This window comes from Haliotis rubra, unplaced genomic scaffold, assembly GCF_003918875.1.
Source record: "Haliotis rubra isolate DU_JTF1 unplaced genomic scaffold, ASM391887v1 Scf328, whole genome shotgun sequence".
Classification (NCBI taxonomy): domain Eukaryota; kingdom Metazoa; phylum Mollusca; class Gastropoda; order Lepetellida; family Haliotidae; genus Haliotis; species Haliotis rubra.
This window is the reverse complement of record NW_025767000.1, coordinates 372154-398095: the sequence shown is the minus strand read 5'-3', so window position 1 is coordinate 398095 and position 25942 is coordinate 372154. Positions and strand designations below refer to the sequence as shown.

Below are 25942 nucleotides of genomic sequence, written 5' to 3'. Positions count from 1 at the left end.
AAAATCTGTTTTTCATTCTAAAAACACACTGCAAATGGTTACTGTACTACTACTTAAGTATTCTCAGGGAAAGAAACAAAGGACATGTATAATAATAATTTGCAATCAATAGTCATTGACATGTAAACAAAATCATGCTACAGAATATCCACAAACACTGGAAAATGTTTTACAGTGAGTGTTGGTATGCAAACATAGTCACGACCAGATTCTCCCTGTAACAAACCTTGATTTAACTTTTGAGAGTGGTAAACATGTGAGAGTGATAAATACTACTGTGAATATTTTAATCATATGAAATCATGTTTTCAAAATGAACATCTATGACTTTTGTACAAAAAGGACACCAATACCTTCATAAAAATAAACAATTAAAAATTCATCATATGGTTGTGAAAGAAGTGAAAATAAAGATTATCCATTCTTGTCATACACTACCACAAAAGAAAAGTCGACCTGACTAAATTTCAATTTTCCTTCTGTTTCATCACCAATAATGACATGAAACAATGTGTAATATGCCATGTGTATTCTCTCAAAACACTGCACAGCCTTTGACATACAAAACAAGATCAACATTAACGAGTTCTTACCTCGAAGGTATACTTTATAGAAACTGATTACAAGTAATCACACAAGCAGTGAGACATTGAACATTTCCATCTGCAATAAATACAATGCATGCCTCCCATGTTTCATCACACTTTGTGCATTTTCCCTGTACAATAACAATGCTCATAGCAGCCCACATCATTGAATATTTCAATAACATATACAAATATTAGTATGGTAACAGGGATTGGGATAGAGAACTTTGACAATGGGCCATGTTCAGCATTAATAGCCATTTTCGGAATTTAGAATGGGCCACTGCCCTTGTATCAATAGTAAACTTCAAAATTTGAACGGGCCATTTTATATTCTAATGTGCAAAATGGCCCATGGCACCTGCCTTTCCCAATCCCAGGGTCATGTGGGAAGATATGCATGGACAGTTCGGTCATGGGGCATCTGAGATTTATCTTGTACTTAGCTCTGTACTTTGGGGCAGGAATGGTGACATAGCACAGAGTTGGATTATATAAAAGATGGAGAATGAAGGTATGATAGCATATAGCTTGATTCATTAAAAAAAGATGCTTATCATATAACAAAGAGGAACTTTTTTGTCATGTGTGGTCCTGTTGTGTAAAAGTAAAGCATTTTCTAAATTAAACATTAGAGTCAACAGGTCCATGTCATAAAATAATGTTGGGGTCCCATCATTCAAACACTGTCAATGTTTAATTTTAATAATTGTTCAATATTGTGTATGATAAGGATAATACAGAAAAGTTTGTTCTTTGTTACTCATGGAGCTTAACAATATTCCTGCCATGTGGTGAAAGCCTGTAAATGATCAATAGGACAGACCAAATATCAATACTGTGAACAACGGTTCACGCCATTAAAGTTCAAAGAGAAACTTTCAAGTGACCCAGTGCTGCCGCATTACCAGGAAGGGGCTTCACACACGTGGGGATTCAAACTTGGGTCTTCAGCGTGACGTGTGGACGCTTTAACCACTGGGCTACCCCATCACCCCTAATTTTGTAACAACAAGGCACATACCCTATGACACGAATTCAGTTCCCATTATTTGTCAGTGGGCTCAAAACTAATTGCAAACATGCATTCATTACCAATGTGATTACCTGGTGATTTATCTTTATCCATTGTTAATCAGACAGATTCACCAATGCATATATATATGCACCTTTTCCACGTCAGCAGATATGCTCAAGGCGCAACAATGACAGATTAAAAGAGTCTCCAACATATATACAGCAATATGTACACGTCCAAATAGAGTTCCTAATAATACATAATGCAATGACTTACTGTGGTGACCATAATCATTCATGGAGAAATTGTTGATATACAATATATTTTCAAAAAGCAAAATTCTAAACAGTTGGAAGTCATATTATTAACATATATTGAAACTATGGTCAGTAATGACATATCAAAAAAAATAATTTCCTCATGCTAACTTGTGTGTTGTTGCACAACCGATAACAAAATGTATAGGGCTGGGACGATTCACCGATGCACAGATACATCACGATAGATTCTAGTTTGATACAGCTATCGTGTCGTCGACTGGTGTATCGATACACAACTTTTTTCCAAAACAGTATTATCTTAAACATGTTAAAGTACTTATTTAGAGTAAAATATGCAAGTATGATAGAATTACTTGTTAGTTTTTACAATAGTGTTATTGTTATACACAAATACCTTGAAATAAATCATTTTAAATCTAAATACTGTCATTCTTTCAAGGTGTATGTATCATGATATGTATCGTATTGCAGGGAAAATATCGCAACATAGTGTATCGTCCCAGCCCTAAAAAATGTATGATCCGAGTCCCACAATTGGGCCTTACATTTCAAACAATTTTTAATTTTTTTTAAAAATAACATAATCTGAAAATAACGAAGATGTTCCGAAAACGTAGTCGTGTCCTCAACAGAGAGGCTATGTGAAACAAACTGTTTTGATTCCTCTGTGGGATGAACGTACAGCTGTGATCAACATTAGGAACTGAAATCATGGCCTCTAATGTAAGATATAAACTTCAGAGTAACTGGTTTGAATATAGTGAGATATTACAGCAGTAATCATCAATTGTAAAAAGAGAGACCCCTTAGTTTCAAACTTCCAATCATTGCCATAGCATGATAAGCGTGAATTAATCTCACTGCTCAATTTGGTATGGATGAAATTTTGATTGATTGTGTCACATTACTAAAACTTGGGGTAACATACACATAAATTCATATACGAACACCACAAGATATATTCCCTCACACAAATGTACAGTTTTCGAAAATGTTTATGCCTTCACCGTGTTCCATGAGAAACTAAGTCATCGAAATCACGTATACGTCAAAACATGCAAGCTGACACATTTCGATGACTGCTGACCTCTGAGGTCAAGTCATTCATGATGCTGGGTCACATTTGAGAATGACGTGAAAGAGCAACGAAGTGTCATTCCACGCCTCAAACAAGCACGCAACAATAATAATGATTGAAATATATCTGATATGTTATATTCCCGATCAGAAAATGCTTTAATCGAATATGACTAGCTGACAGATGTGAGAACAAGTTCAATATTTTCCCCATTACACACCTCTTCTCGTCGCTTCTGCCATCGTCCACATGGACTCTCTTCTAATACTTCGCTTTCATCTTCAGATTCATCTCCGCTGTCAGGTTTTGTTGGATGGCTTTCTTGTTCTGCCTCTGTCATACTGTGAGGCCGATAAAGCCAAGAACCACCGATTATACTCTAATTTTCGGCAAACAATTCAGTACTCCAACTATGACAAACCTGTCTTATTCAGACGACTGCGTATGTACATGCTGCTAGCGTTACAACAAACTGTAAATGTTTCGACGTCACAAAGACTGTTTGGCGACTTCCTAATAATAAGTTTCAGATGATTATACTTCATAATTTTTCAACGATGTTTAAATATCACAAAATATGAAAACATCATTTAAAGCATAGTTAAACAATCAAATTAGGCCTACTTCAAACAAACAGGTGCATTACAAATAGGAACTAATTACCCGCGTTGCGTATACACAACGATCAAGGTGAGAGTAGGTAAACAAGTAATAAACAATGGGTCGGCAAACAAAAAAGCTAACAGGTGTTTGTATTGGATACATTGTTATTTGTTTTAAATTCACTCACCCAACAGGGGCGGATACAACTTTTAGAGAAGTGTGTGTGTGGGGTGGGGGGTTACATAGTTCATTTTCAAGAGCGTTTCGATGGTCAGTTAATAAACGTTCAGGTCAAAGGGATCCGCCTGTGCGGAAGTACAACCGTTGTCGATATAATACATAAATAGATTAGCAGTGATTACTGGTTTATGCTACTGAATATACACAACATTAATAGGTTTTTAAGCACACATCAATTATTGTTATATGTGCCTACAATGAAAGGATTTAGAATAGAATAGAATAATACTTTAATGCCTTTTCAGGAATTTGTGTTACATCAGCAGAGCTACTGACACATTAGAGAGATACAAAACATATTAAAAAAAATTCGTTGATTTAGGTATCTTCACATTTGTTTAAGAGAGATATGGTACTTGGAATAAAGGATGTACAGGCTCTCTTAGTTTTTCACAATTAAGTAGTGAGTACGGTCAGATATGATTTTGACAGCTTGATTCACGATTTGCCGCTCATATATTGATGATAAACATTCAAATCTGACTCCAGCGATTTTACTTGCAGTGTTAACAATTTTGTCTATTTTAGATTTGAGATGAACTGAGAGAGACCCGTGCCAACAATGGAAGGAAAATTTTAAAATACTCTAATAAATGCTACATAAAAAGATGACATCACAGATGGGTTAACATTAAAAGATCTCAGTTTACGCATGAGCCGAAGACGTTGTTGACACTTTTTGTATAGTGCTTTAGTGTTAGAGTTCCAGTTCAGCTTAGAGTCAATGAAGGTTCCCAGATACTTATACTCCGACACTGTCTCAACACATTCACCGTTGATTATCACTGGAACGTTTCTGTGGGTTTACTCCGAAAGTCAATTATCAGTTCCTTTGTTTTTGTGACATTTAAGAGTAAGTGGTTTTCTGCACACCAAGTCGTAAGATGATTAATGTCCTCTTTATACAGTTCTTCAGAATCAGTGTCGTTCAGTTTGCCGACAATTGCTGAATCATCTGCGAACTTTACAGTTGAACAGGTTGAATTCCAACTTGCACAATCATTAGTGTAGAGGGTGAAAAGAACAGGGGGTGGGCACCACCCCTCTGGATCCGCCTGTGCGGAAGTACAACCGTTGTCGATATAGTACATAAATAGATTAGCAATGATTACTTATCTATCTATCTATCTATCTATCTATCTATCTATCTATCTATCTATCTATCTATCTATCTATCTATCTATCTATCTATCTATCTATCTATCTATCTATCTATCTATCTATCTATCTATCTATCTATCTATCTATCTATCTATCTATCTATCTATCTATCTATCTATCTATCTATCTATCTATCTATCTATCTATCTATCTATCTATCTATCTATCTATCTATCTATCTATCTATCTATCTATCTATGCATCCATCATCCTATCTATCTGTATTATACATCATAGGCGGATCCAGAAATTTTCAAAGGTGGGTCGATCATAGGCGGGGTCGGTCGCGGGTGAGGTGGGGGTCGGTCACTTTTCCGGAACCAGCAGAAAGGTGCATGTCCACGGATATTTCATTGTGTAGTCTATAAAACGGTCATAACACATTTAAGTGATTTAAAACAATAAATAATTATTCAAATAAAAACAACCAATACGCACGTAAAAATGAAGAAAACATTTATCTGATACACACAGAAACTGTCAATACAGTTGTTTGCTTTTTGTGTAACGCCACTCAGCAATATTGCAGCTACATGGCGGCGGCATGACATGGGTAGCCGACATGGGTAATTCGACCTGCGCATACATGTGATACAATGACGATAAGGACACGCTCAACTCCCAGATTGCGAGTATGAAAACCCGTCACACGACACAAGCGTCTGTCTGTTATTCGCTTGATATTCCACGAAACATTAAGAAACGTACCATTTATATTTGGGGCTTTTGGTTTTTTACTCAGTGAATGAGGCTTTTTTGCATGAACATTTGTAATGATCTATATCATTGCAGATGCAATATAGGCACAAGCTTCTCGGAGTGAAGCATCAGGCTATTTCTGACAAGATCCCCATGTAATCACCATAAAATACACTGCAATACTAAGTATACAATACTAATTAAGTGATATGTTACTGATTTGTGTATCCAAACTGTGAAACACATGCAGATTAAGCATGTCTTCACGATTCGTTAAAACATGAAAAATCAAGGTAAAACAGGACAATGTCCTGACCTATAGACTTTTAAATAGTGAATTTTAATCCACTTTAACGAATTAATTATCAACACAATATTGTTAGTTTGAATCTAAGATGTAGAGTCATGTTGCCTCAGACAACACCTTCTGTCGCATATACTTCGAATTAGTTGATGCGAAGATGCTTTTGTTTCTGCGGTCCTACAATCAATTTTATGCGTTGATTTGATAATGCTCACAATACCAAAACAATATACTACTTAAATACTACATTACTGATTATATTGTAGTGTTAGCTGATGCTGAATGGAGGACATCTTTGACGACAATTTAAAAAATATAATCAATCATTTACGAAACACCCTTTTAGTCCGTAGTGTACGTCACGTGACACAGAATATGTACCCGCGAAGTGAGAGAAGGAAAACACACGTGTTGTAGATCGTTGTAATTCATCGGAGAATGACATTTTGTGATTGTGTTTAGAGCACTAAGAAGAAGATGGGTGTCTATTTGTCCTCGCCAATTACAGACAAAATATCTATCGACAATTCGTGCAAAAAGTTCAAATATGGAGCGTCATCAATGCAGGGATGGCGAATGACTCAAGAGGTGGCCATCTTCCCTTTTGTTCGGTTAAAGATTTCTAAATAAATCTGTCAAACAGGCATGATTTCTGAAACAATTGTGTTTTGCATGTAGATTATTGTTTGTATTTTGTAAATATTGCCTAGTTCATGCTTTGCCTGACACTAATTTTGCTTGTCATGCCAAAATGTATGTCACTCATTGGCTCCATTTTTCAAACATCTGAGGCAATGTTTCATTACATTGGAGCTTTCATTTCTCAGAATTATACATAATTTATACTCAGCAAATGTGTGAAAAGTGTAGAGGTCATCAGTAGTTTTCACGCAAAGAAAACATTTGTTGCTGTTAACTAAACTACAAAGCTGTTTACTTTCTCAATAATGATATGAATAGTCACACTGTTCTGATTGTGTTTATGACTGGAATATTTTCAGTGATAAGTGTTGCATTTATGTAAGTTTAGTAAAAGGAATATTGTGACAGGGGATGTTTTCAAAGACGAGTATTTTTTTTGCCGAGATAATAAATTTGGCATTGTAGGACTAATTATACATCTAGCACTGAATGGTGCAAGGAATTTGTATTAAAATAGATTTGCATTTTCAGATTGCTTTATATAGATCATTGTCCTTGTGACCATCAAATGGTCAAGTCTGCATTGTCTCATAAGTCATAGTATGAATTATCAATATATCAAACACTTTCTGCAGTATTGCATCATGTTTATTTATAGCTGTAGATGAAGAAAAGGTACCTAACCCAGTGTAGGAGAAAGCATATGTCATGTAGGAATGTAACAGATTGTCCTTGAAGTTTTCATGAAGCACAGTAAATGTGATATTTATCATGAATTTCTACAGAAATTTAATTCTTAAGTCTGTGCTTAAACAGAATTTAATAAATGGTAAGGGACCTAAATCATCTGTTTTCCTGGAATGGAATGTGATGAAAGCCTGTGATTACTCAAACTGAAACTATGATTGGTATTATATATCTTTCTAAAAGATGGTATTGTTATTTCTCCTGTGAATGCCTTTGTACACTAAAGCAATGCTCACTCATGTTAATCTTACAGAAAATGTTATTACTATTGGAGTATATTGTGCAGAACAGACATGCTAGTCAAATAGGGGAACGGAAATGTAACGGAAATGTTTGCATTTCAGGATGCCCACAATTGTTTGCCAGATTTTGAAGAAGGAAAGGAGGGAGCTTTCTTTGCTGTTTATGATGGCCATGGTGGTAAGTTGTGAATCTGTCTCTTGGGGGTTGGCTTTAAAGTGACAAATGACAAAGTTAAATCAGTAAATTGCTTATTAACATTTCTATTGTTTTTGTATTGGGAGGTTTAAACATGAAGGAACCCATCTCAAAAAAGTAATATTCTAATGCGAGATACCCAATTTATTTAAAGTTTTCATTTTTGGTAAATGCTTGCACAAATTCTTGATACATTATGTAAAATGCTTTACACTTATATAATCTCTTAACTTCGCAAAGAAAAGTGCTCTGAGCTACAGATAACTTTTTGGGTCATTGAGTTATGTACTCGCTTGTGTTCATCTCAGTTGGGTATCCCAATTTTCCTTTGAGTAACCAAATAAGTTGTACCCACCTCACTCAAACTTAATTGAGTATTTTGCCATTTTCCGTTAATTGTAAAAGTATAATAAGTTTAAATGTTGGTTTACATGTTTGTTATTTATAGTTGATCAGTAGGATGAGAAATGATAAGAAAGACTGCAAGTTGCCAAGTTCATGTGCTAAAATAGAAGCTCTCAATGTACCTCAGTTATTTGATCTATCCTCAGTAACCTCCAAACTAAGATTTGTGTTATGCATGTGGGGCGGTGGGGTAGCCTAGTGGTTAAAGCGTTGGCTCGTCACGCCGAAGACCCGGGTTCGAATCCCCACATGGGTACAATGTGCGAAGCCCATTTCTGGTGTCCCCTGCCGTGATGTTGCTGGAATATTGCTAAAAGCGGCGTAAACACCAAACTCAGTCAGTGTGTGTTATGCATGTAAGATAAAATTTAGTGAGTATTTACAAAAATTGTAAGCAGCATACTTAATAGGAATTGAGTTTTCACCTAAGTATTTGCGTAATTTACGCAGATACGCAGCTTATCTCTACCTCTGAGTGCTATTCGAACCATTTTAGCTTTTGCCAAAATAGCTTGAAAATCTCATCATAGTGAAATCAGATTTCAGAAGCATCAGTATGAGGAGTCACAGCTTCTGGTGAAAGCAGTATTCATTTAATCACTCAGTATGAACTTGCTCAAATTGCAGGCTGTATTGTCATGGTTCTTAAAAAGTGGATAGAAAAGTGAAAAGATTTTCTTGGTAAGCATTTGGTTGATTGTTTCAGGTGCTGAGGTTGCTCAGTACTGTGCCATGCATTTCCCCGACTTTGTGAAGACCGTAGAAGCCTACAAAGAGGGAAACGTCAAGCAGGCTCTGGAAGATGCCTTCCTCCAGTTTGACAGCACTCTGATTCAGGAGAGTGTTGTAAAGGAGCTGAGAGCCCTTGCTGGTGATGATGATCGCAATGCAGAGGAGGAGGAAGGCAAGTAATTGTGTTGTCAGTTTGCTAAGACGTTTTAAGTTAACAATGGGAAGAGTAAGTCAGAAGTAACTGAGAGGATTCAGGGAAAGGAGGTATTTCCTGGGCCAGAAAGGGAGATACAAAAAAGCTCAGTCTTTCTTGAGGTTTTGGCTCTTTCTGAATGTTTCTTAATGTATGTTATATGGTAAGATGTTTTGTCCAGATGGTTTTGCCTTTTCGAATTTGTTCAATAAAAATCTGGGGCTGTGGGGTAGTCTAATGGTTAAAGCGTACGCTTGTCAAGCGTAAGACTCATGTTAAATTCTCCACATGGGTACATATTCTAACTCTCCAATTTAGTTATGACTTTTCAAGATATTAAAATAATTTTTCTTTCAGATGGTGCTGTGCCAGTTGGCAAGACAGAGGCTGACCTTTTGCGCCAGGAAGCTAATATGCCTCTCGATGAACTGTTGTCAAAATATGAAGCCGCACCACCAGGTGCAGGACCACTCAGAGATATCCGCAAACAGCAAGGAGAGAAAGTTCTCTCCCCTTCCATCAGACCCAAGAAGAAAATATTCGGGGATGAGACCAAGGAAGCTGATTCCTCTGTGAGGACTGGGCAGCTGCTCGGTGACGGAGACGGTGACAGTAGAGAGAACAATGCAAACAGTAGCGAAGACTCGAATGTTAACAACAGTAGCATGTCCCGCTGTCCTATGTCTGCGAACATAGAGGACAAGTTAATCAATGGACATGCGGACAATGAGAACAATCTGAACAAAGAGAAAGAGATTCAGGACAGTTTGAACCAGCAGCAGAGGGGGGATGCTGGGGGAGGGGCACAGAGGAATGAGGAGGCAGTGTCCTCGTCCTCCAGTATTGATGGAGTAGAAGATGGTGCTCAGAGAAAGGAAGGCGGTGATGGACATATTACGTCTCAGTCCACTGATCGAGTTGTGTCCCAATCCAGTGATCGGACCACAAGCTCCGTGCCTGGGGAGGCTGATGCATGCCAGGTGAAGGCAGCAGATAGTGGTAGTGCATCTGCTGGGAGTTCCTCTAGTTCAGTTGGTTGTTCGAGTTCGGCAGGGAGTTCGTCAAGCTCAGCTGGTGCTGGACCATGTTCCAGTTCAGTAGATGAGGTATGGTATTGACTAAGAGAAGGAGTTATGTATTATATTGATTTGAAAATTATTCTCTGGTGGATGCTATTTAGTTCACTCCTGTTTTTATAGGATGCATGTCGTCATTGTACATGAATTGTGCACATATCAATAGCTGGTTGTCATTTCCATAATTGGATTATTTACAGGATCTGTCATATGACAGGAATGTAGCAGAGTGAAATGTCAGGCAACAAACATGTAAAACTGTATTTGCCAATTTAGGGCAGAAAGGATACAGCATGGTGATGATATATGTATCACATGCGTAGGTCATAGTAGGTCACATTATGATATGTAGGTCACATTATATGTATCCAGAATGCATAGGTATATGTGATATACATGCCACAATATGTAGGCCATATTATATGAAACACAATACATGTATCACAATGTTTTATCATATTATTTTATTGTTTAGCTATTTACACAGATCAATGATATGATACATATGGCAATACAGAGATCATGATATGATACATATGATAGGATACATATCGCAATACAGAGGTCATATGATGATATGATATTCTAGTATGATTTCACTTCCAGATATTCTAGTATGATTTCTTTTTTCCCCCTACTGTAACCAAATGAATTGGTTGCACCATGGATATTGGCTGTACCATGTTAATCAACAATCCAATCAATCCAATCACTGTCGCTGACAGCAGTTGATTCCCTATCAGCAGACTGAGATGGATGCTCATCATGTTCATGGCCAACTTCATTATCGCCAGAATTGTTCACAATACTACATGGCTGAAGAAAGTTTTGACAGATGTTTGCTTTCTGACATTTTCGTTAATAGATTTAATTTCTATTCCGCTTGATCAGTTGGCAAAATCAACTTGCCCACCATTACAAGTAACATAATACACATTGACCACTGAGTGAGGTTAGTTTACGCCGCACTCAGCAATATTCCAGCTATATGGCGGTGGTCTGTAAATAATCCAGTCTGGACCAGACTATCTGGTGATCAACAGCATGAGCATCAATCTGTGCAATGGGGAACCGATGACATGTGTCAACCAAGTCAGCGAGCCTGACCACCCGATCCCGTTAGTCACCTCTTACGATAAGCATGGGTTACTGAAGATCAATATTCTAACCCGGACCTTTACGAGTACATTGACCACTGACCTTCCATGAAATATCAAACGATTGTGTACATAGAGTGTGGTCTAGGTAATATATTTATGAGCATGAAAACAGTTTTTAACTTCCAGTGCACATGGTAGAAGACTTATTTTTAACGAGCATTTTATACCAATGTACTTCAGGTGGAAAATGTTAACTGCATTGGGTGCATCCTTACAATGAAAGATACCTGCACTAGCAATATTTTACCTGCACTAGCAATATTTTACCTGCACTTGTGCAGACTGGAGATAATGAAATCAATCCCTGTATGAAAATGCTTGATAAATATCTTTCACAGCATGTTCAAAGGAAGTAATAACTGAAAACATATTTGTTGTCAATTTTATAGTTTGGCAAGAACTTGAAATTTTAATTACAATACATGTCGCCATATTTGACCAACATTAATGGGCAAGGGGGATAATTAAACAAATAGTTATTTAAAAATTTAATAAATTTATTTGTCCCATTTATTCTGCTGGTGCAGTGGTGCATACTTTCACCCCAACTTGTCATTGCACATTTAATGGTATTCAGCTTGTAAGTCATAACATTGTTTCCAATTGTACAGTATTCATATTTTACCTTCTTTACCAGTTTTTAGTAATGGGAATCGGAGACCAAATCCAATATCGAATATCAGAGGACTTGTGGTGAACAATTATCAATTATAATCGAAAAATATACATTTTTAATGTAATCTCCAATTTTAAGGTTTTTTCCCCAGGTTTTTTTCTAATCAACGTTTTTTTATAACTAATACTGTCATGCAATGAAATGCATGCATGCAAGTAAGACACTGGAATTGTAATTAAACAATAAAAGTGGTTAAATTTTACAATGCGCATCGCTTTACGCTGTTAAACGCATGTTTGTTTGTGAATATTCATCAAATTAAATGGTTAGTATACTTAATTCAAGGTGTTATACAAAAACAATATTCTGATTTATCAAGATATTTTTTTACAATCGATAATCATTTTTAATCCTCCTTTTGACTGATTTTCGATTTTTTTCGATCATCGGAACACCACTACCAGTTTTAGCCAAGATATAGTTGTAGTGTAAAATTGTATTTAATAATGTGCTCAAAATGATTGCACTATTTTGTGATATATATGCTAGTGTGTTTGTGGCTGTTATACATTTCTGGTGTCCCCATCACGTGATGTTGCTGGAATATTGCTAAAGCTTAAACTCAGTCAGTCAGTCTGTTATACTGGACTTCATTTGTTAGTTTTGTGGTGCCAAGTATGTGAAGTTGCATCAACATTCCTGTTCTACGAACTTTGAATATATTCCAGAATATGTTAGAAAGTACGAAATGTGTTGTCACAAGTATGAATTTAGGTGACTATACCAAATTGGATATTTTGTCACTGGCCCATCAGATAATTTAATTGAACAGTCTGTTTTATTGTGGAAAATATCATGTTCTGTGTGGAATGTTTTAGCCCTGCACGTCTGGTAGTGGAGCAAGCAGCAGTGGCAGCAGCAATGTGGAAGGGGAGCCTGGGCCAAGTGGCAGCGGCAGCGGTCGTAGTCCTGGTGGCATCTTGGAGGCAGACAGTGATGATGACGATGCTGATGAGGATGATGATGAAGAATATGAGGAAGAGAGGTAAACTATCCATTTTTACTATTCATCTCTTTAGTTTTGATAGAAGATGAATATTGTGTGATTATTGTTTTGCACTGTTTTTAGCAATAGTTCAGCAAAATCATGGACATGGACACCAGAAGTGGGAACCACACATTGTAAACAAGTGGAGAATTGAACCTGCGTCTTTTGGTCATGAAGAGCAAACACTTTAACCACAATGCCACACCACTGCCCCAGAAAAGCAAAATGCAGAAATTCTAACTCTCCAAATGTTATACTTTAAGGGTTTCATTTTTGTAAGATTTCAGTGTTTTACCAATCAGGAATTTCAGGTGTCATTGACATTACTAAAAGATCATTGAAAAATAAAAGAGATCCTTATTTTGATTGTATATGACCCCCAACAGGGTTCGAAATCTACGCTTAGTCCGGCTAGCCCAAGGTTAGTAAATCTCCCGGAGGACTACCAAAACATCTAACAGTACTAGTCCGGGGCTACCTGGCAGTAGTCGATCTCAAAATGATATATGACTTTAGGAACCTAACTAACATGATTCATTAATTAAATCTATCACTTTTCACAATGTCTGAAAACACTTATTACATTACATTACCATATATTATCGACAAACTTAAAATTAAAAGCTAATTTTCGCAATGTTATTGAAAAAACAATTCTCGACACATGCTTCGCAACGGTCCACATCAAAGTTGTCAAAGAGCAAAGTAACGATGTTTCGAGATGATAATTAACCAAATTGAATAAATTGAAGAATATATTCAATAACGCGGTACTCATAAAAGTTGTCAAACCTACATTATAACTTACTATTCCCATCTTTATTGTGCGATCGTGTAATGTAATTCAAGTGACATCTCGGCTCTCTTCACCTCGAACCGTGCTCGGACACGATGTTTAAAGCTAAAAATATGCATGAAGCATTTTTGTCACAGGTCATAACCTAGCACGATATACGCCCACTAAGGTCCAGAATGTACGTGATAGGTAGTGATCTTGTGCGCGTAACATCGCTCAGAATAGCATGGATTTACCCAAAACTTTCGCCTGAATCTAAAAGTTTTCGCCATTTATGGGCGGTATCCATTGCTGTAATATGATTGGCTGCCTTAGGTCACGTGGTGTGATTTTGACCAATCACAATACTCGTGAGCAGACTGTGACAGAAAAGCGTCATTAGAAACCAATCTTTAACCAATCAAATCGCTTCTACAACTGTGAAAATACTCTTGGCAAGGTTATAGTGATATAGTTGATGTTCAGAGCTTTACGGCGATACCCGCCATCAAACGAATCGCATCACATGTTTTTTATACGAAGCTTCAAAACGGATGTATTTCCCACTGTTTTGTATCACGTTACCGAAAGGAAAGCCACTGGTATCGGGGAAATAGGCTTACCATACATATTATTTGAGAAATATCTTGTAATAGCTTTCCGATTAAGTAAAACATGAAAAATAGAAAAAGAAAACGTAAGGGGATAATTATGTAATGCTACAAATTGAAAAAAAGCCGCATTGTTAGCTTCCTTCGTGGTTTATCTGGACATAATAAATGTGTAAGCTTGCATTTTCATTAATTATTTACTTATTTACGCTTGTAGTTGTGTTATCTGAATAATATGATCATATCCATCTGTCATGACTGAATTAAACTATGCCAAAACATATTGTGTATGTGTTTGTTATGATACCACACCTCTGCTAATACTGCTTGACTACGTCAAATCCCAACAGTCTTGGATGCATGAATCCTCGCCATAACCCTCCAGTTGAAACTAGAAAATGGGGCACAAGTGCCCCAGTTGTCCCAGGGTCTGCGGTTCACTGCAGAGCTGTGTCCTTTGGGCACACCAGAAACATTAATGTCTAGGTTTGTCAGCTCTACAGGTGTGGGTTTCACCCAAGTGGTAAATGTTCCACACCTGCATCACCTTAAGCTTTCCTGACATTAACCTGATATTGCTTGTGATTTCAGGGTTCGAAATACCCCATACATTAGTGTGCCATGGCACGGTAAATACAGAAATGGCACGGCTAAAAAATGTTCTCGGTGCCCTTTTGACACGCCTAATTTATTAAGAGACATAACTCACATTTAGTCATTTAATCCCCAAAACAATTATTTTTTTCCAAATTGAATAATGCCATGCATATCTGAATGCTCATAAACTCATTTCTTTATTTAACAATAAATTTCAAATGATCATCATCGTTGTCATTTTTTCTAAAAACTTGTGGGCATACTCGATTTCAGAAAGGCACACCTAAAATATTTGTCTGGTGCCTTAAGGCACATTTAGAAAAAAAAGTATTTTTATCCCTGGATTTTATGTAGAATACTGTTGAAAGTGGCATTATGTATTATTGCCCTATTGTAGTGATGATGAGGAGGAAGAGGAAGAGGAGGAAGAAGAAGAAGATGGGGAGGAAGAGGAAGGAGGGTACATAAATAACCCAAGTATGGACATGACAAATGAAGAGGTGAGATAATCGGGATAGGGCTTGAATTTCTAAAATTGCTGTTTCCCACTGAAATCCCAGGCCCTTCTGCTTACCTTTTGCTAGCCTTTGGATACCTTAAACATTTTGACAGACTGACTTTGGCTTGCAGGTTTGTGCTGGTTTGTTTCCCATCTTTTGAATTTTCAATCAGATTTGGTTTTGGGAATAATATCGTTTATATTCGAATCAATCCTGAATTGTTCATGATCTTTCTAGTATCTGAAATGCTTTATATTATGACAAGAAATCAGCTCTGTGGATGCAAGCTAGATTGTTCACTACATGGATGTTGAGTTTTCGATGCCTTACCTTTCAGCCAGGCTCTGACAGTGGTTGCACTGCCTGCGTTGCACTGCTGCTAGGGAAGCAGTTATATGTCGCCAATGCTGGAGACTCGAGATGTGTGCTGAGTCGAAATGGAAAGGCGGTTGATCTGTCATTCGATCACAAACCAGAGGACATACCAGAGCGAACACGTATTGAAAAAGCTGGAGGGAAGGTGACCTCAGATGGGAGAGTCAATGGTGGTCTTAATCTTTCTAGAGCTCTTGGTAAGTTGTCCTTTTTGATGTGGTTACGTGGGGAATAAGTAGGGCTGTGTATCGGCACAAAGATTGCATGGCAGTGATGAGGGTATGTGTGTTGTGATGGATATTGAGATGTAGTGGGTGTTTATCTATTTGACAGTGATGGACACTAATTGTCCATTCAGGGGTACTTTTTTACACACTAAAGTAAGTGTTATGATGTTTGGTAACTTGCCACCATTTTGTAGCCATGGATACAAGGGAAACAAATGTGAGGAAAAGAATCACTTTTTTGTTTTCCGTCTATTTTTTCAATTTGCAAGGAAAATTTTATTTGTGAATGAACAAGAGTGTAGATTTTAGGTGTACAATGCAAATAATACAAGACGTTACATGTATTTCTTTACCAACTGTACTGAAACCAAACATATTACAGAACTGTAACCTAACTTCTAGGATAGCCTTGATTTGTGGGATCGCGGTAATTATCATGCCACCTCGTAAATTAAGTCTCATATGACGTCACAAAGCGATACTTTTGATGTACGTACAATGCCACGCCTTGCTGACAAAAATGTTCCGCATGTCTGCATTACACGTTAATACACTAAATCTAATTGTCAAGCACTTGGATGAGAGCCCAATATCACTAATGCCACCAATACCAAATTCTATTTTTACAAAATGTCAAGTAAAAAAGATACTGTTAGAACCAACCTTCTTGCATCTCATTGTATGTTTTCCAAGGTGTCAATACTTACTGCAATGTCGTACATAGTGATATATTGTAAACAACTACCTAATCCAAGAAACAAGGTGACGTCACGTGTGGGCACACGAATGGGTAATGATTGCAAATGGCTTCGTTAAACAAACATTTCATTCACGAGTGGAATATTAGGCATTTTCAATTTGCTGAATCAATGAATTAAATAATCAGTGAGTGTACAGAATGAAATTGTGCATTTAAGATATGATTTTCGCCACACTTCCCTTATATCCACGAATCAAGGTTATGTGAGTAAAGTATGTCCAGTCCAAGGAATGGATGGCCATACTGGAAAAGGTTTTGCCTCCTTGGTTTGTTGGTATGATACTTGTGCTTGTTTATCTCTCCGAAGTGGTAGAGATAGATGTATTTTCTTGCAGATGTAACAGAGGCCCAGATAAGCTGCGTATCCGGGTAAAATACGCATAGAATATTTCCAATTACGCATTGAAAAATAATTGTTGCGTACCAATTACGCATTTAAAATGTTAGATAGGCAAAAAGTTTAAAACAAATGCGTACGGAATATATTTATGTAAAAATCGCTTGTGTAATGAAACACCTGTTAATATAGGACAAGTGTTGTACTGTCAGTATAGGATGAGTGATTTTTTTATGAAATCATTTCCATTATATTTAAGTTGGTTTTGATTAGGTATGACATGAAGCAGAACATACCTGCATAGTAAACTTACTCAATAACGTAATACTTAGGTGAGTAATTAAATACGCACATATTTGAAAGCAGTGGGTAACGGAAAATGAAATACCCACTCAATATTCATAATACCCACTCCAAAAAAATACAGTGGGTACAGTACCCACATGAGCTAAATCTTATCTTGAGCTCTGGATGTAAAGTGAAATTCTCATAAATTATATTCAAGAATTCTCTTTTGTTATAAACCTTACTCGAGCTGTAATAATTATTCAGCAAGGACAAGGCTGTGGCTGGTAATAAAATTACATCTGAACTTTATGATTTAGTAAAATTAGGTGTTTATCGTTTATCATTTATTGTTAAGGTTTGTAATTTGACCAGTGTCTTCATCCATTCTTGTAGGAGATCACTTCTACAAGCGGAACCATGAATTGTCCCTGAGAGAACAGATGATCACATCTCTGCCTGACATCCATGTCACGACCGTACAGGAGGAGGACGAGTTCATGGTGCTGGCCTGTGATGGAATATGGTTAGTGTCATGCTGTGATTGCAGTTACTGCTATTGAGCTGCCAGATGTACTAAATAGTCCTCTGCCAAATGCTGGAAAAGTCCCAATCTTTTAGGAGCAGTAAAAGTGTTAACCAGTAATTAGTATGACACCTCCCACTGTCCAGAAATTCTTGTTGTTATGGAACTAGCCACATAATGATGTATCAGGTTACTAAATACAAACAAGGTTTATGCCAGTGCTGAAGCAGTGGCCACACACAGACCAACTGCATGAGTGTTAACCACTTGGTGACAAGCAATGGTGTTCAACATGGTCAAGATATGCAGTATGGGCGATAAGGCCGGGTGTATCATATTACCTGATTTTGATGCTATCTCTACATTTAGCCTACATCGTTTGACACAGTAGGCAATCCGGCATGCCATGGAAGAATCAATGTCCGTTTAACAGTAACAGGAAACAGCACTTGCAGTGGAAGTCACGGTGGCTGAGCGGGTTAGGCGGCTGACTTTGTGTGCTGGCGATTAGGTGCCTGACCCTGAGGGTGTGGGTTCGAATCCCGGATGGGGCTCAACTCAAAAGTACTAGAATTTGTACTTTACTAAGAAAGTGTAATCCCAAATATAACATGTTGCCTTGTTGCTGTTGCAGGAACTTCATGTCGAGTCAGGAGGTTGTTGACATGGTTAGGCAGAAGCTGAGTGATCCAGTCAAGAGAGAAAAACCATCCCTTGTGTGTGAAGAGGTAATTGTACCAATCGTTATACCACTAGTTATGGCTTGAATTACATTGACAGTGTGTTTATTAGATTTCACTCGCTCTTGTGATTCAAATTAAGTGGTTTTGAAGTCAGAACAGACCCGGGAAGATCCGGGTTAGAATTGGTCTTCAGTAACACATGCTTGTCGTAAGAAGCGACTAACAGGATCGGGTGGTCAGGCTCACTGACATTGTATCCCATTTGCGTAGAACGATGGTCACGATGTTGATCACTGGATTGTCTGGCCCAGACTTGATTATTTACAAACCGATGCCTTATAGCTGGAATATTGCCGAGTTCAGCGTTAAACAATCAACCAACCAAAGACAGAAAAATATGGATTCAACATTTTGAAAATATATCTTTTTTCTTAATTTCTCATTTATGTTGATTGTTGTCACTGCTGTAAACTGTTAACATTTCATTCCAACAATACATTGCCTTAAATGCCTTTGATGCTTTTATTTCAGTTGTTCGATTACTGTTTGGCACCGAATACATTTGGAGATGGTACTGGTTGTGATAACATGACCTGTATAATTGTGACATTCAACAAGTCGCAAGATGATGCATCCGTACAGAACAATAAACGATGTGCCAATGAGATGGAGTCTTGCAGTAGTGATGAGAAACTAGACGAGAAGAAAGCTAAAGTGGAACCTGAAAGCACTCATGAAGACATGTGATCTTGGTGTCTTTTAACTTATTGTAGCCTTGTATATGTCCTCCTCTTTTAAGATACATGTGTTGTACATTTGATTTATGCTCTAGGAAACCTTGTTTCTTTTGTTGATATGACTCAATTTACGCATTTTGACAATATCAGAATGCTGTTTGATGTCTCAAAGACTGAAAATGAGGCCAGACTTTTTGTTTTTCATGGTTTCTGGAAAATGTTTATTGAGAATGTAGAGATTGTAAAAAAAATGTTTTTGTCCTGTTTAGTGTGTATCAAGAAGACTAAGAACTGAATTTGTACTTCCACTTATTGTACAAGATGTTTTCAGGGAATTGCTGTCCTAAACGATGTGTATAAACAATTGTTGAGTTGTAGTTGATGTAGCATAAAAATGTTTCATGTCTTGAGCATTTCTGAGGATATAGTTAAAACATTATCCCCAAAATATTCATGGTCACTATTGAGATTTGTTCACTAAGAACAGACTTTTTGAAATTTAACTCTAAATGAATTACAAGGAACTGATTGTTGTAAAACATCATCTCGAAACTCATGGAATGAGGCTTACAACGTTGTTGTCTCATAATCTCATATCTAAATACAGAAACAGCTTAATTTCGTTTTGGTGGCTTTGATGGTTATATGTGGTTTTAGAGTGTCAGTATACTTGCAAAATGAGATCAGTGGCATGTTTTGTTTACTTCCTTCATTATGAAATAGATGACTCTGAAACCATGACTTGCAAAAATCTGGCCTGAACCATAGTGATAGGTACAGTTCTATCCAGCTAATGTTTGGCATCTTCTGGCATTTTTAATATGGTCACTGCAATGTTCTGTTTCAAAAGCAATAATGTCATAGTGAAACATTTTGTCGTGTACATAATTAAATTTGAAATCTTCTGTCATACACTTTAACTTTTGAGTATTAATATGAGTAACAACTTGCCTACTAGAAGCAGGTGAGTGGCATAGTTTGGAATAAGTGAAATTAAAGAAAATATGAAAATGAGTAGGAAAAGTGATTATTACAAAATATATATTGGTGTTGCTTTTGTATGCTGGAGGGCGGTGGGGTAGCCTAGTGGTGTAAGCGTCCACTCGTCACGCTGAAGACTCGGGTTCGATTCCCCACATGGGCACAATGTGTGAAGCCCATTTCTGGTGTCCCCTGCCGTGATAATATTGCTAAAAGCGGTGTAAAACTAAACTTGCCCACTCACTTGTATGCTGGACATTTGTGGATTGAATTGTAAACATTCATGGTTTCATCGTTTCTTCCCCTCCCCCCCCATACTGATTGATTTCCACGAAGTTCTTAATTATGTCCTGTTTGGATGTATGTTGTGCATAACTCATTGTGAATAATCATTGCTTGTGTTCATGACCATCCACTATGAATTGTATTTGTTGTGAAAATTTCATTTCATAACTGGCATGAAATGCCCTAGTCGGATCATCCACCTGAAGTGCATCCCGGTGACGGATGTTCAGTGAGTGCATTGACAAAGTTCCTAGCTGTAGAGTAGACACGTGATGACTGATCAACCCCATACTACCATCAAAGAGCTGATCTCGCATTTGAATCAACCACGTATAATACTTGTCCTGTCAAGAAATTCCTCAAAAAAGCTTGTTATTTTAAAGGGTCGTTGGACGCCCAAGTTCTGAAGCAGCCAATCCCTTGCTTTTCTGTTTGAGTAGCTGCCACTGGCCTCCCTGTTCTATCCATGTATCACACCAATAAACCATTCCTGATGGGAAGCTATGAGTAACGTGAGTTTTGTAGCTGCCAGCTTGAGCTATTCATGCTTGAAGCTTGCTTAGTGTTATAGTGTGAAGATCTGTAACATTGACGGGTATAAATGGTTTCATCAAGGTGCCAATGACCCCTGTGATGGAATTTCAGTAATACAATGGAAGTTCAAAAGTGTTCAGGGGATGTGCCCTGTTACACGAAGTGATTATAGGCCAACCACTAGCCTAAGTTTGTTGAAGTATTTGAGTTACGACAATCCTTACCCTCCCATCATTCTATTTTTGAATGGGCCCAGGACGTCAAAGCTGAGATGGCGAAATAAATAGGTATCTGGGAAGCACTGCAATTTACTGGAGGCACTTTGTCCGATGTTAGTTAGTGGTGTGCAGAGGATCTAACTTAGTTCTTTAATGACTTTATCTAATCAGCCAACACCTTACCACAGACGCTATCACAAAGACCTTTTGCATGTTTGTCAAGTGATAGGTGCCACTGTTTACCCAGGTGTACACAGAGTCCTACGTATTTCCCTCTAATTACAGTGGATTTATTTGTTTTTAAAAAGGAGGAACTGGCTAGCTGGAACCTCATCTGACAATTCTTAGGATTGTAAAATGGTGCCTAAACCTTCTGATTGTACATAAGTGTTTCATTTGATAGAGGAATTGTGAAAAGGTGCTTTATCGCAAAGATCTTTGAATGGGGTTAAAGGCCAAGGATCAGATTTTCAATGTTTCTGTCTCAAGTTGCAATCCCTTCTTTTTATCTCCTTCTTATGACATTTGATTGCTAAACAAGTACTGTATTCGTTTTCCGGGGTCTTAGCTAATTCACATCAAAAGGGCACTTATTGGGATACCTCTGGAAAGCGGGTAGGCTATTTAGGAAGAGGTTTTGTAAAATCACACAATAAAGTAAATCAGTAGGTATCACCGTGCGTTGCAAACACCAACTTACATCTGGGCTCTCCTCAGTGACCTTTATTGATTACTTCAGTATACCAATTTGAAAGTTAGAAGATGTAAGTTAACAGTATGTACACCTCATAACATGAACCTTTATGAATTGTTGGATGGTGGAGCTCAACATGCTACCGGTGTCTAATAGTCCTTCATTAGGGAGGGTGTGCTAAATTTTTGAATATGGTATGGTTGGAAGCTACGCATGTCAGTTATTCAATTACATGCCTAGTGAGGTGAACTAATTGAGCTAATTCTGAATGTCTCAATCCCGAGATAAAGGAAGCACATAAGAATAGAGCCTCAGTCGGGATCTGGAGTCTATTAGCACAGTAATCTGTGCCCAGTAAACTGCAGTCTGGAGGATATGTAGTTCAAGAAATCAAAGGAACACTGATTATGACCTATGTTATTTACCTATGAGATTCATACATCCAGCATTATCAGATTCTCACTAACCAAGGGAGCATTCAGTTGTCAGGTTGAAGTTCTGTATAACTTGAGTGACCTCTAAAGCCTACCACACAATTGTTGATTTCTTGTTAGATGATGACAACTGTAAGGTAGGCTTTTTATGAGAACATTCACTCTGCAATATTCATATCTGAATAAAATCTGAACCAGACAATCCAGCAATCTGTATTGTTAAGAAGGCTCCATTCTGTTAGGGTGTGATGATATGTAAGTCAACAAACTTGACCACTCAATCCGCTGTTCCTTTCTTTCAACCAGTTTACCTTTACCTCTGTCATCTGATATCCCCACAACATAACATTTTCTGAGAATTGCGTTGTCATTTAGAGGGTCTAAATTTATATAGAGCGGAGTAGGGAATATCTGTGTGGGCAACTTGGCCAAAAAATAAAAATGTCATTTCTGTTTCATGTGCATTTTCAAACTTACCAAAATTTTGAAAGTGTTAAAAAGATTTTTTGGTCAGCCCAAATTTTAGTATTCCTTATTAGTATTTGTACCCACCTATTGTCATAAATCTGTTGCTAAATAATCAATCAAAACATGTATGGTTGCTTTCTTTGCGATGTTTATGCACACCTAATTAACTTACGCTTAATATTAAACTGTTGAAAATTGTTCTTAATTTCAAATTGAAATATTTTTTTACTGAATGATGTTAATTTGTTACAGTGTGATGACAATTTTTAGCATCTGACAAACCAGACCAGTTGGCAAGTAAAAAGACCAATGTTGTCACATTCATACTGTTTCTACCAGATACATGCTTTTGAATAGTTAGGATATCTGTATTAAGATTTCATATGTTACGAGTGTTGTTTTTCTGTCCTGATACCTGTTTCCAAGCATCATGTTTTGAAGATGACTTTAAAAAGCACTGAAAAGGTATTCAAGAAGACAATTCAAACAACTTTTGTATGTGTTATTGTTTGGGGAAAAAGCATTGATAAATGTGTTTCCTCTAATTGAACTGATCAACATATTGTCATGGTTGGAGAATAACATGACTTGTTTGTTTTGCTCTTTCTTATAGTTGTGTATGAAAATCATTACCAATATCTAGTCTGATTCATTATCACTTCAGACTTGTCGTCTCCTAATATTTAGTATTTTTTGTCAATACAGCATTGATGTTCTCAGGTAAGATCATTGTTAATTCATGCAAGTATGATTATTTTCTTTGGGTTTCTTTCTAATAGAACACAAACTGGCATTTGTTCCTTGACCAGTCTTTGTTAATTGATATTTCACATCTCATGTCAACTTCCAAGTTTGACCACGTGTTTCTCAGCAAACTTTGTGGTAAGGATGAGAGCAATTTTACAGAAATACTTGAAATTAGTTCACTCGTACATGTTTGTAATTGAACACTAGCCACCGTTGCCTGAACAGCTCCTTTGCAAAGGGGCGGCTTCATTGGCAGTGTTTGCTTGGCAAATGAATGGCACAAGTTCGAATCTCTCTCCCGCCGTGATGTTGCTGGAATATTGCTAAAAGCGGCGTAAAACCAAACTCAGTCAGTCAGTCAGTCGAATCTCTCTCAATATGTCCTCTTCAAAATGTCTGAATTAACTTCATCAGAAACCTTGCCTCTGAACCTCTACAAGAGCTAGCACTTCCTATTTTTTATCCTTAGCCCATTTCCATTATTGGTCCCCTTGAACTGAAAATATTTTTGAAAATGTTTAGGGGAATCCTGTATTCCATACAAAACAAAGACCCATGGATTAGATGCTGTTTTTACATGGTTCACCTTTGGCCTGGAAAAAGCCTTTCATACAACAGCTGTTTTTGAAATGCATTTGTATTCAACAGCTGTCTTGATTTGATTTTGTAGGCATTTAGAAATTGCTGAATTTCTCCTATAAGGTTTTGTGGTCATTTTTATGACCTATATATTCAGAATTTAAGATACTAGTTTTTGTACAGCACCTTTATGCACTAATTCTAAACAAAATGTCTACCTTGATGACTACAACCTTGAGCCTTGTTAACCCTTTAGCAGTTGAGCCTGTTGCGCCCAATCTGTATTTTTGTATTGTAGGATTACTGTTTACTAATTTAAGGATCATATCTGATGGACTGTAAAATGGCGCAATGGAACTCTGGAGCAAACAAACCGTGTCTGGAGAGGATAACATAGTTCAGATATTTGGTGACGACATCCTCTGAATGTAACCATATCTAACAAATGTACTTGCTTGCTGTTTAATCACATTTCAATTGTGTATAGTTGTGGTTGTTTATATTTCCATTCTAGCATCTAGTTAGTGCATAGATGGCTCCCGATACGCTGTTAATATTGTTCATTACCATATGTCAGTATTTATGGCTGTACATACAAGTTTGCGTAACCATGGTAACATTGTTTGGATTCATAAAACCAAGATTTTGTTGTCGTTGTTGTAGATTCAGTAGTGAGCCTTTGTATATGTGTCCAAATTCCAGAGAGCAGCATTTTATTACAGTTGTTAAATTAAGATACATTTTGCAATGCATGTGTTAAACAGTGTTCTGAGATTCATGATTGGACTCAAAAAGATCTGTACAGACGCTATGCTTCAACAAGACGCTGCTGTACAATAAACTGACTCATTCATATGAAGAGTTTCATTGTTGTTGTTCTCCTTTCATCAGGAAGCGGTGGGGTAGCCTAATGGTTCAAGCTTTCCCTCGTCACGTCGAAGACGCGGGTTCGATTCCCCACATGGTACAATGTGTGAAGCCCATTTCTGGTGTCCCCCGCCGTGATATATCTGGGATATTGCTAAAAGCGGCGTAAAACCACGCTCTCGCTCACTCCCTTTAAATAGGTTGGGTGCCAATTCGTCTCCGTGCCCTCAGTGCGGGAACTATATGGCATCATGCACAATGTTCAAGAGGCGTATGTTTTGTAAGGATTGACCATGTACTAATTCTAGCGAAGGATTAAGAGGGATGGCGATTCTAAACTTGATATTTATTCTGTTTCAATATTGAACAAACTTTATGGATAACAACTTATTTTGTTTCGTGAGTGCGACATTTCTTGTACCGTTGTCAAGAATCTGTTTGAAATAAAAGAAGTTGTTATCCATAAAGTTTGTTCAATATTGTACGTCTTAACTTCTGAAATGCCACACGAAGAAGTTATCCAGTTTCAGCTGCAAAACCTGATTTAAACAACCGCAACAGTATATTTTGTGCGGTTGGGTAGCCCAGTGGTTAAGGCGTTCGCTCTCCACGCTGAAGACCCGGGTTCTATTCCCCACATGGGTACAATGTGTACAGCCCATTTCTGGAGTACCCAGCCGTAATATTGCTGGAA

The 25942-nt window shown here is 37.4% G+C and overlaps 2 protein-coding genes across 2 annotated transcripts in view; one reads left to right on the top strand and one right to left on the bottom strand.

Annotated features, from left to right (window-relative positions):
- The window catches only part of LOC124284028 (nuclear receptor-binding protein-like), a 34104-nt gene extending 30702 nt beyond the window's left edge, over positions 1-3402 (bottom strand). The window contains 1 exon segment of the mRNA XM_046720069.1: positions 3185-3402. Coding sequence (XP_046576025.1) covers positions 3185-3304 — 120 coding nt within the window. The 5' untranslated portion in view covers positions 3305-3402.
- A 2938-nt stretch (positions 3403-6340) lies between these two features.
- LOC124284027 (protein phosphatase 1G-like) lies at positions 6341-25240 on the top strand. Its single transcript, XM_046720068.1, has 10 exons — positions 6341-6559; positions 7705-7780; positions 8910-9107; positions 9486-10234; positions 12859-13025; positions 15409-15511; positions 15849-16083; positions 17892-18021; positions 18656-18749; positions 19236-25240. The coding sequence occupies exons 1-10, from the start codon at positions 6449-6451 to the stop codon at positions 19449-19451; spliced, it is 2079 nt and encodes a 692-aa protein (XP_046576024.1). The 5' UTR covers positions 6341-6448; the 3' UTR covers positions 19452-25240.
- Positions 25241-25942: the final 702 nt, after the last annotated feature.